General features: G+C 33.6%; 1 protein-coding gene across 2 annotated transcripts in view; it reads right to left on the reverse strand.

Moving 5' to 3' along the window:
• Positions 1–1,904: 1,904 nt before the first annotated feature.
• The window catches only part of ADAM9 (ADAM metallopeptidase domain 9), a 142,681-nt gene continuing 130,999 nt past the window's right edge, over positions 1,905–13,586 (reverse strand). For both annotated transcript variants that reach the window (XM_002925248.4, XM_019805972.2), the window contains exons 19-22: positions 13,208–13,349; positions 11,676–11,763; positions 4,072–4,139; positions 1,905–2,419 (exon numbers count right to left, since the gene is read on the reverse strand). In XM_002925248.4, the coding sequence (XP_002925294.1) occupies positions 2,326–2,419; positions 4,072–4,139; positions 11,676–11,763; positions 13,208–13,349 (392 nt within the window). In that variant the 3' untranslated portion in view covers positions 1,905–2,325. The remainder of the gene's footprint in view (positions 2,420–4,071; positions 4,140–11,675; positions 11,764–13,207; positions 13,350–13,586) is intronic.

The raw sequence follows: 13,586 nt of genomic DNA on the forward strand, positions 1-13,586 counted from the left end.
CCTAAGTGAAAAGCATATAAAACATGTAAAAAGTATATACAAAAGTAAAAGAAGTTCAGACTGATCAAAGTCTTTTAAAAAAACTTTCTAAATATTCAAAAATCCAAGGATTTATCTAATTCTGAGAAAAGTTTTAAGTTATATAGTTAAAATATTACCAAGATTACAGTGATACCAGTAACAGTTGCAAAAATTGAAGCTATATGAGAGAAAGACACAAATATTTTAGTCTTATATGAATTCATTTAGAGATTTAAACTGAAATGAAGAATCTCCATTTGCAATTGTTTACACTTTTTTTTTAAAGGAACACACATTAAAGAGTGTGTTTATTAATGAGTAAAGTGGTGAGGTATTACAGCCAGTTCAAAGGAAAATCCAAAGATCAGGAATATTGAAATAAATGTGCCATTGGAGGCAAAACCGGGAGGGATATGGGCTAAACCTCTGCTGGACAGAATTTTCATGTCTAAGGATAAGAACTACTTTGCATTGCTCTCAGTTATCTACAGTGATAACACCATTTTACTATTGTAAAATAGTTCCTTTAGAATCCTATCTCCAGGAAAGGTGAGTTCTCTTCTAGAGCCTGAACTCTAGACAATGCATACACTGAAGTACAAATTTCCCCTATATTTCTATATCCTATTGTCCTTTTTTTGGATTGCCTGGCCCCTGAGTATTTGTCCACCCACATCCTACATGTAATTTTTAATATATACCAGATTGTTAAAATAATGTATCATCTTTAAAGAACTGAAATATCTTTCTTTTTCAAAACTAATCTGTTTTTCTTTAATAACAAAAAAGTCACTGTGCACAATTTGGCAGAAGTCTGAAAATTAGTGAGATAATATCTGTAAAAGTTTGACTAGTAGTTTTATCTGAAACTAGTATGATGTTTCAATTAATAAGGTTATAAAAAGCTGGATATTTAGGAAGTTACTGGGCGACACAAAACAGAATTTCAAGTCTTTTATTTATTGCAAATGTTATATTTGTATATGTATATATACACAAACAAAAATTTTTGAAAAACTAATGAAATTCAGTTAATAAACCTATTATTAAATTTTATTATGAAAGGTTATGAAAATTTTTTGAGTGTTGAAAATTTCACCATCCATATCATTTTTTACAAAGTAAAAATTCATTTTTTACATAGCTGGAATAATAACTCCTGCACACCTCACTAGTTTTTTTGCTTTTATCTAAGAAAAACCTTTTCTAACTTCTTGTCTCCAGCCTAATTTCTTTGAAAACATTAGTTACAACAGAGAAATGATCCAGCACACCTTAGTAAATGTAAACATTCTAAATTATATTAATAGCAAGCTTTGAAGTTTCAGATTTTAAACTTAAAGTGCTCATGAAATTCTCAAGTGGTTTTGATATCTCAATTTGATTGAAGATATTATAACAGCTCCTGCTTTATTACAGCCATGTATCAACAGCATATTTGATTAGTTCTATTAAATACTCCGTACCTTAAAGTTTAATTTATTTAAAATAATGCTATTGTAAAAGAATGCCATGCTTTAACATGATTCATAATAGAAATTCTATTATTAAATTAATTTTTCTAATATTCACTATCCATAGATAGACCCATAGACTCTATTATCCCTAGAATCCATAGAATCATTTATCCATAGAATGATCATAAAAATGGAAGACAATAACTGTGTGTGAATACACACATACACACTTTTAGCATACTTTGCCTCTCAAAATAAGATTATGATATCTAAATTGTGGGTTTTGCGCATTCTTCTGAAGACATAATATTGCTTTGTGTAGTGAAATGAGATAGACGATTCTAGCATATGATGATTATTAGTCTGTGCAAGATGAAAAATATCAGGTATTACTGACAGCTAATTAGTTTTCACAGGTAATAGATAATCACATGTTCAACCAGAAACTACATTAGTGGCAACTAAGGTCAAAATTCAGAATTACATTTGAGCACTTAATGACAAAACTTAATTTAAGAGTCATTACAACACCATGTTTAAAATAACATAATCCATGTTTGGTGCGTTAACCTCACAGAATGACTGAATAAGACTTATTCAGTGATGGAAATGGAAATGTTATTCTAAATGCCCTGGCTTTACTGCATTTCTTATATTTCTCAATTCCCACTACTCAATTTCTGTTTTTCTGTGTTAGCAAAGTTTGTTTTATGGTATTTTGTTTTCATTCATAGTTGCAGCAGGAAGAAAGGCTTTTCAAGAAAATATCAGGAAAAAAAAGGATTAGCTCAGTTCCCTGAAGATGTCTGCAAAAGTAAAGGTAAAAAAAAAAAAAGAAAAAAAAAATTCAAGTGAGGGAACTAAATAAAGGAGGTGCAGGTGCAGGACGAGCAGGAATTAAATTTCCCTGAGATGATACTTTCGGTTGTGGTGGAGGTGGCCTGTGAGGGGAAAAAAGACAGTTAATCATGTGTTTCAACTGAATAAAATACTGCTACTTCATTATAAGCCCAATGTAACACCATCTTTAACACTGCTGACAATTCTTAGGAGTGTATTATATTCTGAGATTATTATTCATCTTATATGCAATGGTTAAAGGATGAAATCAGCATCTAAAACGGAGTAACTACCATAAAGTAATGCTATTCATAATCAAAAATATTATATGAAGGTTCTGGTTTACAGATTTTTAAAAGGAATAGCACATGAAATTGAAAACACAAACTGTAAAAGACAAGTGAGGGCATTTACATGTAAATGTAAATGTAAAACTCTGTTTACATAAATAGAGCTGAAATTCCAACTCACTCAAAACTAACATCCACTCTGAGAATCAAACCTGCTATGACTTCTATACCTGTCCTTAAACTCTATACCCCTCCTCACCCTCTTCATCCAATTCTAGTATTCCTCTACTCCAATAACACACCAGAACATTACCTGGTGAACATATGTCTCACAATTTATATATTCCTTTCTTGATGCGTGCTGGATTTTCATGCACTCTTATTACATAATAAAGATTATACATGAGGACACTGCTCAGTGTTGCAATTCAATTGCAATCTGAAGGACTTCTGGGGGTGGGAGGGGTAAGATGCATTTTATATATTGCAAAATATCGTAATCAATGTTCCTCCTTGCTGATTTTAAGCCCATCCATTGAAAACTGAAAGATTTCGGTACCTGCGTTTTTCAGTTTTGGAACTTCCATATGATTCTTTTATTAAAGTTTGTAGTTCTGTGCTGAAGTTCTCAAACTTAACTATTAATTCAATGACATAACCGTTACAGTCATTTTAAAGTCTGTGTCTGATAATGCTTCTCACTGGATTACCCTCTGAGTCTGTTTCTATCATCTGTGGCTTTTCTTGGTTTAGTCACATTTTCTTTTCTTGTTGGTCTGCTCTTTTGATTAGGGGCCAAACATAAAAAACTGCAGAAGTAAGTTAAGGATCTAGCTTATCCTTATCGCTGGGTCCCAATGCAAAGCCAGGGATGATTGCCAGGGTACCTCCTTCTTGGCTGGGTTCCAGTTTTTGTCCCCTCCGCCCTGTGAATTTGTTGCAAGCTCTCCTCAGTTTCCTAGCCTCTCAGTTCTCATGTTCAAACTGGCAGACACGTCTAGGACAGAAAAGTGTCCCCCAAAAGCTGGGATTATCTCCGGGCTGCCTTCCTCTCCTGGGCCCCACACTTCTTCCTCATTTCCTTGGTAGTTCTCCCAGGCCTTCAAACACGTATTTTCTTACATTGTCTAGCCTTTCTAGCAGTTCCTAATAGGAAGGCTGGTCTAACCCATCTGGTTTGCTGTTGCTGGGTATTTTAAAGGCCCTTGCTTCTGAATCTTACATACGCCCAAGGCTGCAGCACCATATGCTTGTCTTGCTCAGGCTTCTTTAAAACTGCATGTTGACACTGCACTAATGTGACAAAACTTAAATAAAAAATTCTTAAAAGCTTTTCTAAAAATTGTTTTCTATCTAAACTGTTGGCAAGAAATACCCTGTGCTAAATAAATATGATGGTAAATATTAGACATTAACCCTGGGTTTTATTCTGGTTAAGTAATCTAAGTGAATTCACTTCAGACCTTGATGGGAACTGCTGAGGCTGCTTGGCTGCATAAGTTGGTACTGGAAATCTGTTTGCATATATAGGCTAAAAAGGAAAAAACGCTCGTTACCACAATGCACTCATAGGTGTGTTTTCTATACAGAAAGTAATCAATATATTTTAAGTCAATGAACAGATGACTTACAATGCTGACATTTAAAAATATTTTGCTTTCTCAACATATCTCTGCCACTGAATGCAGAATACTTAATTCTTTTAAAGCTATATATTTTTTAATTCAATAATACTATTATAATCTTGGTTCTAATCATCTACATTAGTTAAAAGATAACATATTTCCTACACCAATATATGTTATTTTTAAAGATTTATTTATTTGTTTTAGAGAGAGAGCTAGAGACACAGAGAGAGAACAAGTGCGTGCAGGGGGGAGGTGCAGAGGGAAAGGGAGAGAAAGAATCTCAAGCAGGTTCCATGGTGACCACAGAGCCCGGTGCAGGGCTCAATCCTCCGACCCTGAGATCATGACCTAAGCTGAAACCAAGAGCCAGACGCTCAACTGATTGAGCCACCCAGGCGCTCCTATCAACATAACTGTTCAGTACCTAACTGGTATTGTAAATACTCCTAATTTACAACTCTTAGTTTTGGGATTCATGATATTCCTTCCTTAACAAGACAGTTGAAAGAAGTTTTATAATAAAGTGAGAGTCCATAATAAATAAGAAACTAAAAGTAAGAATATTTTTCACATATCACATTACATTAGGAAAAGTTAGGGAAGATCAGACGGAATTACTAAATCACCAATGATGTGATCTTGAGCAAGATGCTGTCCACTACCTGCTGTTATTTCCTAAAGCTCTAGGAGTGGTAGAATATGCCCAGTGCGGGGCGCCTGGGAGGCTCAATCGGTTAAGCGTCCAATTCTTGATTTCAGCTCAGGTCATGATCTCAGGGTTATGAGTTCGAGCACTGGGCGTGGAGCCTACTTAAAATTCCCTCTCTGCCCCTCCCCCTGCTTGCATGCACTCTCTTTATCAAAAAAAAAAAAAAAGAAAGAAAGAAAGAAAGAATATGCACAGTGTTGGAGAAGAGCTTGAACATTCTCTGGGTCCTGCTGTAAAACAGGTAATCTATTTTCTTGCCCCAAAGAATATTTTCTTATACTGTAAAAATGGAGAAGGGACACAAGAAAATGTCTCATTCCCTTTCCACCAACTCATAGAAGCAACGCTTTAAAAGGATAGTTAAACTCTACTTCTTGGAATTTATCTGACATATACTTTTACATGTATGCAAAGACCTATACAGAAGGATCCTTGATGCTGCATTTTTCTGTGGTAACAAGATTTGAAAAAATTGGTTTTTAAATTTGTGATAAATCCATAAGATGGACTGGTATACAGTTATTAAAAGTGTGGGATACATGCTTGTTACTCACAAACAGTGGACTAAAATGTTCCAAGTAGAGAGCATTAAAATGCTGGTTAAAATATTAATAGGTAGTTTTAAATGGTTGATTGAGTTTACTAAGGAGTAAGAAACATCTTAAAGACCAAAAACAGTAACAAAGTATGAAAGAGTCCAGAATATATAACAGCATTTGTCCTATGAATATCTTCCATCCTTGGTAGGCTACGTTATATGTTTTCAGGTAATATATAGACCTAGAAGACAAAACCTGAAGCCTGAGTTGGATGGAATGCTGAATATAAGACCTAATATAAAGCTTAGGCCCCTGAAGGGCAATATCTTCACTGGATTAACTCAATTAAGAAACACCGTTCCCAAAGAACGGTGGAGAAACTGCCTAAATAGACCTTGGTACTGGTAGAAGGGGAATAAAGGAAATCATCTCCCTGGGGAATTTCTAACCACATACCCATCCTCACCAAGGTTTGGGGGGCCAGAGTTCATAACACTTGTGTGACCCAAAAAAAAACACACAAAAAAATTTTAATTTAAAGTCATAGAAGATTGACCATGCCCCCAGGCACGAGGCCAAGGGAAATACACACACACTCTCTGTAGGAACTCACCATAATTCAAAAGTGAAATAATTCTCCCATATAAAATTCAAAAAAATGCCAGTTTACAATTAGTATCACAAAGCACACTAGCAAACAAGCCAATGCAAGAAAGCCGTAGAATTAACAAACCACAGAACCAAGACTGCACACATTAAAATAATCAGAGGAAGCAAAAAAGTAGGTTTTTATATGTTTCAAAATTAATGCTTTTAAAAATATAATGAAGCTATAAGAAACTATCATAAATAACCAACGGATTTGAATCTAATTTATCTAACAATGAATCTAAAGACAAGCAGAGGAGAAAAATGAAATGGGTCAAGGAGGAAACTAAATCAGTCCAAAAAAAAACAGGAAAACAATGAGATCATAAAAATAATATGGTAGAAAAACTATATTAATAACTGCACGCAACATAAAGTCTCCAGTTAAAAGGCAAGTATTTAAAAAAAAATTTTAAATAAGATATTCTGTTTATAAGAGGCAACATTAAGACAAAGAAAAGTTACATGTAAAAAGATATAAACATTAAACAAAAAGAAAAAGCTGATATTGCTGTATTAGTATTTAAAAAATAGATTTGAGATGAGAGATGGTCTTTTCTAACTCATACATAAGGACTCTAGATGGGGAAGATGGGGAAGTATTTAAGTATGCCAAGGAAACTGAAAGCTTTTCCCCCAAAATCAGGACTACAAGGATGCTTGCTTTTACCACCGCTATGCAACATAGTACTGGAAGATCTAGCCAGAACAACTGGAGAAGAAAAGAAAAGAAAAGACATTCAATTTGGAATGAAGTACGACTACCTCCATTCACAGAAAACATGATCCTATATAAACAAAAAATCCCGAAGGGTCCACAAGAAAACTATTAGAGCTAACAAATGAATTCAGTAGAGATGCAAGATGTAACATGAACATGCAAAAATCAGTTTTGTTTCTATACACCAGCAATGAAAAATCCCAAAAGTAAATTAAGAAGGCAGTTACATTTACAATAGCATCCAAAAGAATAAAACACTAAGGAATAAACTTAACCAAGAAGGTCAAAGACTCGTATACTGAAAATTACAAAACATTGCTGAAAGAAATTAAAATAGACCTAAATAAATGGAAAGACACCTAGTGTTCATGGATTCAAAGACTTAATACTGTCAGGATATGTCAATATAACCCAAAATGATCTCCAGATTCAACACAGCCCCTATCAAAATTCCAACAGCTTTTTTGCAGAAATGGAAAAGTAGATTCTCAAATCATCTGGATCAAAGGGGCCTTAAATAACAAAATAATCTTGAAAAAGAAGAAAAAAGTTGGTGGACTCACACTTTGCAATGTCAAAATTCATTACAAACCCATAATAATCAAAATAGTATAGAACTGCCCTAAGGATGAAAATAGAGCCCAAGTGAACAGAATTGAGAGAATAGTAATAAACCTATACATCTATGGCCAACTGATTTTCCACAAGGTTCTCAGTCCATTCCATGAAAAAAATGGTCTCTTCAACAAATAGGGCCAGGACAAGTGGATTTCTACATGGAAAAGAAAGAAGTTGAAACCCTATTTCATACCATATACAACAATTACTCAGAATGGATCAAAGACCTAAATGTAAGAACTAAAATCATTAAACTTTTAGAACATACAAATAAATCTTCATGTCCTTGGATTTGACAATGGATTGTTAGAGATGACATCAAAAGTACAAGCAACAAAAGAAAAAATAGATAAACTGGACTTCATAAAAGTTAAAAACTTTTGTGCATCAAAGGACATTATCAACAAAATGAAAAGACAACCTACAGAATGGAAGAAAATATCTACAAATCAAATATCTGATAAAATGTTAATATCCAGAATATATAAAGACCTACAACTCAACAACAAAAGACAAACCACCCAATTTTTAAAACGGGCAAAGGACTTGAACACACATTTCTCCACTAGATATACAAATGTCTAATAAGCACTTGAAAAGATACTAAACATCACTAATCATTAGGAAAATACAAATCAAAACCATAAGGTACCATTGAACATCCACTAGGATGGCTATAATAAAATTAAAAAATCAAAGCAAAACAGAAAATAACAAGTGTTGACAAAGATGAGAAGAAATCAGAACACTCGTGATAGAAATGAAAATGGTGTAGCCACTGTGGAAACCATCTGGTGGTTCCTCAAAAAGTTAAATACAGGATAACAATGTAACATATCAATCCTACTCTTAGATATACACCCAAAAGAACTGAAAAACAGGTACTAAAAAAAAAAGAAAATAGGTACTCAAACAAGTACATGTATATACATGATCATGACAACACTATTCACATTAGCTAGTAGGTAGAAACAACCCAAGTGCCCATTAATAGAAGAATGAATAAACAAAATGCTGTCTATACATAAATATGTAATTATGTAATATGTACGCCATAAGAAGAAATAAAGTTCTCACATACACTACTATAGGGATGAACCTTGAAGACACTGCTATATGAAGTAAGTCAGACACAAAAGAACAAATATTTCATGATTCTACTGGTAAGAAATACCTAGAATAGGCAAATTCATAGAAAGTAAAAAAGACCCTGCATAGAGCAATCTTGAGAAAGAATAACAATGCAAGAGGCATCATACTTCCTGATTTCAAACTATTTTTGCAAAACTACAGTAATCAAAACAGGATGGCATTAGCAGAAAAACAAGACATGCAGGGCGATGGAACAGAAGAGAGAGCCCAGAAATAAACCCACACATACATGATCAATTAATTTACAACAAAGGAGCCAAGAATATACCATGGGAAAAGAAGAGTCTCTTCAATAAATCGTACTGAAAAATTGGACAGCCACATCCAAAAGAATGAAACTGAACCACTCCATTACATCATACACAAACATTAACTCAAAATGGATTAAAGATTTGAATGTAAGACCTGAAACCACAAAACTCCGAAAAGAAAACATAGGCAGTGACATGGGTCTTGGAGACGATTTTCTGGATTTGATACCAAAAGCAAAAATAAACAAGTAAGACTATGTAAAACTCAGAAGTTTCTGCACAGCAAAGAGAACCATTAACAAAATGAAAAGGCAACCTACTGAATGGGAGAAAACATTTGCAAATCATATCTCTAACAACAGATTAATATCTAAAATATATAAAGAACTCGTACAACTCAAACAAAATAACAATCTGACTAAAAAACAGAAATAGCATACAATCTAGTAATTCCACTTCTAGGTATTTATCCAAAGAAAACAAAAATACTAACTCCAAAAGATACCTGCACCCCCATGTTCACTGCTACATTATTTACAATAGCCAAGAATAGAAGCAACGTAAATTTCTGCTGATGGATGAATGGATAGAGAGAATGTGGTGTGTCTGTGTGTGTATACATATATATATGTATATGTATATAATATATACATTATATATAAAAAACAAAATACTATTCAGCCATAAAAAAGAAATAATCTTGCCATTTTCAACAACATGGATCAACCTTGAGGTCAATATACTAAGTGAAATAAGTCAGACAGAAAGATAGATACTATATGACCTTGCTTATATGTAGAATCTTTAAAACAAAACAAAACACTCCCAACAAACTCATACATACAGAGAACAGATTGGTGGTTGCCAGCAGTGGCAGTGGGGGATGGGTGACATTGGGTGGAGGGGGTCAAAAGCTACAAACTTACAGTTACAAAATAAAAAAGTCATGGAAATGTACAGCATGGTGACTATAGTTAATAATATTGTATTGTATATTTGAAACTTGCTAAGAGAATAGATCTTAAAAGTTCTCATCACAAGGATAATAAAATTATGTGGGGTAATGGATATTAACTAGACTTTTTGTGGTGATCAAACATTTCACAAGGTATATAAATACTGAATCATTATGTTGAACAACTGAACTAATAAATGTATGTCAATTATATCTCAATTTAAAAAAAAGTAGAATAGTGGTCGCTAGGGGTTGGGGGAGGGGAAAATGGGAGTTATTGCTTTGGGTATAGAGTTTCTGACGAAAAGGTTTCAGGAACAGATAGTGGTAATGACTGCACAATATTGTGAATATAACTAATGTCACTGAATTGCATACTTAAAAATGGTTAAAATGGCAAATTTTATGGCATATTTATTTTACCACAATTAAAAAGGGAAAAAAATGTATCAAGGATAAAGAACACATATGTAATCTCTAACTTGCATGTGTGAGCACCCTATATATGCAGTGCTATGGAAAATTCTAAAACATGTATGTTTAAGGGGGAAACTAGCATAACAACTTTTTGTTTCCTTTTGAAAAAGGAGTGGAACAGGTAGATTGTGTGTGTGTATATAGATACATACACACAAACACACACACACACACACACACATACTCATCTGTAATAAAACATGAGGAAAGATATCTAATGAAATTAACTCCACATAACTGGAAAGACTTTAGGAGTCTGACAAAATACCAGGTTTTGACAAGGTTGTAGATCAACAGGAATGCACACACACTGCTGATGATACACTCTCACCCAATGGTGTAATTTGGCAATCAATTTGGCTATTTCCAGTAAACAGTTACATATCTGTCAGCCCAGCAGTTTAATTCCTATATGACCCTAGATCAGTGCTCTCTAATGAAATTTTCATTGATGGAAATATTCTATATCTATGCTTTTTGATATGGTAGTCAATGGCCACATGTGATCTACTGAGCATTTGAAACGTGAATGAGGAATGGAATTCTTAATTTCACTTAATTTAAAATGAAATTTAAATAGCCACATGTGATAGTAGCTACGTATTAGACTATGTAGTCCTAGAACTCACACATGTGCACGAGAAGATATATATAAACTGTTCATCTCAGTCTTGTTCGTGGTTACAAAAAAATTGGAATCTACTAATAGGAAAATGGATTTTAAAATTGCGTGGTATTTAAGTAACAAAACATCAAAAGTGGAAATGAATGAGTGAGGGCTACAGGTAGTAAGAGGGCTAAATCACAAAGCAATGTACAAGGAAAAAGCAGGTTGCAGACAGAGGCATGAAATAGCAAACAGGACATCATATATAAAGTTTAAAAACATCTGAAGTAATATTATATATTTCTTAGGGATACATGCAACAAACAAACAAAAAAGGATATTAGTATCCCAGTACTCCCTAATACAATCAAAGGAACAGTGACTACTGGTCCCATTGCTGAGACAATTAGGCCTATTGCAGGAGTTCAGCACCAGGTCTTTGGCCTCACGCCCTAGGGAAGCCAGGCATTGAAAACAGAAAGACAGCAGATATAGAAAAAAAACAGTGACAGCAGAGATCCCATGTCATCCCTCAATCTTGGTTTCAGGGCACAGCATTCTTAATGTCTAGATACCTTCTCCTGACTCTTCTGAGCCAGGGACCTTACTGGTATTGTTTTCATTAATCCAGAGAACACCTACTCTTAAATTCTTAAGAAATAATCTATGCTTATTTCTATATCCATGTAACAATTATTTTTAAAATTTTTAGTAATGTGATACCATAATATAATAAAAAAATATTTTTTGTTTTAAACTTACAACTTCTCTGGGAGGAGTCACCGAAGAAACAGGTCGAGGAACACTCGGTGGCTGTCTAGAAGCTTTCGCTTGATTTTTGCCATCTGACCTGAAAGAGAGAATTACTTTTGAGCTAAGATGAGATTAGATCATTCCTCCGTGACATGTTACACATACCTTGCATTTTCTCAAATACAGAATAATGATGTTGGTAGTGGTGGTAATGACGGTCACAATGACAGCTAAAACTTTTATGGCATTTTTAACAGCTTTCACACATTTTTAATCTTTACAGTACCAGAAAGTTTTATTAACCCCATTTTACAATTAAATAACCTAAAATTCTAAGGAACCATAAAATTTGGCCAATTAGGCCAGTGTTTCCAAACTTTTCTCCTCAGGTTCTCCTAAAATCAAAGAGTAAATGCATATTCTAAAGCTGAATACACAAAACATGTAGTCATTCTAAAAATTAGGAAGCCCCAGAGGAGCAAAGAAACTGGTTGGAAAGATAACAACTAAATTTTAGACATGCTGAGGTGACAGCAAGTCAGCTCAGTAGAGATGCATAGGAAAGAGCTATGGTTATGGAACTAAAATTTCAGAGATGCAGATTGGAAAATTATTTATGGATTGGTCTGTTCGAGTATGAAAGGAAGTAAGAGAAAGAAAAAATAGGAAGATAAATCTGTTTTAGAATATGTTAAAAATTAAAAGCTAATATCAGGGTACCCTAGCAAAATATTATGTACTAAGTAAGAAATCACTATCATAATAAACTAGTTTTTTATCATAATAAAAACCAATTTTTAAGTAATTACACTGTGCCAGTAATGAGCTATGGATTTTATTTGTTAATATTTTATTTGTTAATATGTGTTACTTTCAGAGGAAGTAAACCAAAGCTCAGAGAGTTTTATTTATTATTCCAGTTCATAATTCTAGCAAATGACAAGCTGCAACTTCAATTTAGGATCTGATTACAAGGCTATGCTAATGTATGTTGTATCTAATGCCAGCATGTTTGAAGTGATAGTTGACACACAGTTGTACATGAGTCGGACACATAGACCAGAAATGTCAGGTGTTTGAATTCTGACAGACCTTCCTTCCACCAAAACTTATTTCTTAAAAACCTACAATTCACAAAATATGCTTTCAATATTTGAAATACTCTTCCTCTATGAGAACTGATACTTCAAACAGACATGGAAGAAAAATTTTTGACATTTACATTTTTTACCTTTATCCCATATTTTTATCTCAAATTAAGAACCCCAATTAAGAAATTGTAGCCCAAAATTATATTTACCCCAGTATCAGGAATCATTGTCAAGCAACATGAACACTAAGGGCTATTTTCAGTAGCATTCAAGCTGGTCATTATAACCCTTTCCCTCACCATTATTAGAGGTGGCTGAGTCACCACTATCCTTTAACCCAAGCTAACTCTTAGAACTCTATTTTTAAACCAACCTCTATGATATGACTATCTTCATTAAAAATTACTTTAAATTATTTAATATGAATTTAAAAGAAAAAAATCTAAGTACTCATATGTTTGTGATCTCTTCTTTCGGAAGTAGCTTTTCCACAGCTGATCTCTCTTGATGAAGACGAAAGCAGCAAATACAATAAGGGGAACAATTGCAAAGAAGAATACCAGAAGTCCATCTCTCAATGCAGTATTCTTTTCTAGAGAAAAAAGTTTTATATTAATGATCATTAAATTAGAAGTTAATGCATTTTAACTAAAACATATTAGGTGATTATAAATGTTTTACATTAATTTTCACATTGTTCAAAAGTGAAGCTAACAGAAATTGAATACATTGAGAAGTCCTGCTCATACCTCAACCTGGCCTACTTCATTTTTGCCTTCTCATTAGACAACCGCTTTCATTAGTTTCTTATACAATCTTATACTAGTTC

This window comes from Ailuropoda melanoleuca, chromosome 18 (assembly GCF_002007445.2).
Source record: "Ailuropoda melanoleuca isolate Jingjing chromosome 18, ASM200744v2, whole genome shotgun sequence".
Taxonomy (NCBI): domain Eukaryota; kingdom Metazoa; phylum Chordata; class Mammalia; order Carnivora; family Ursidae; genus Ailuropoda; species Ailuropoda melanoleuca.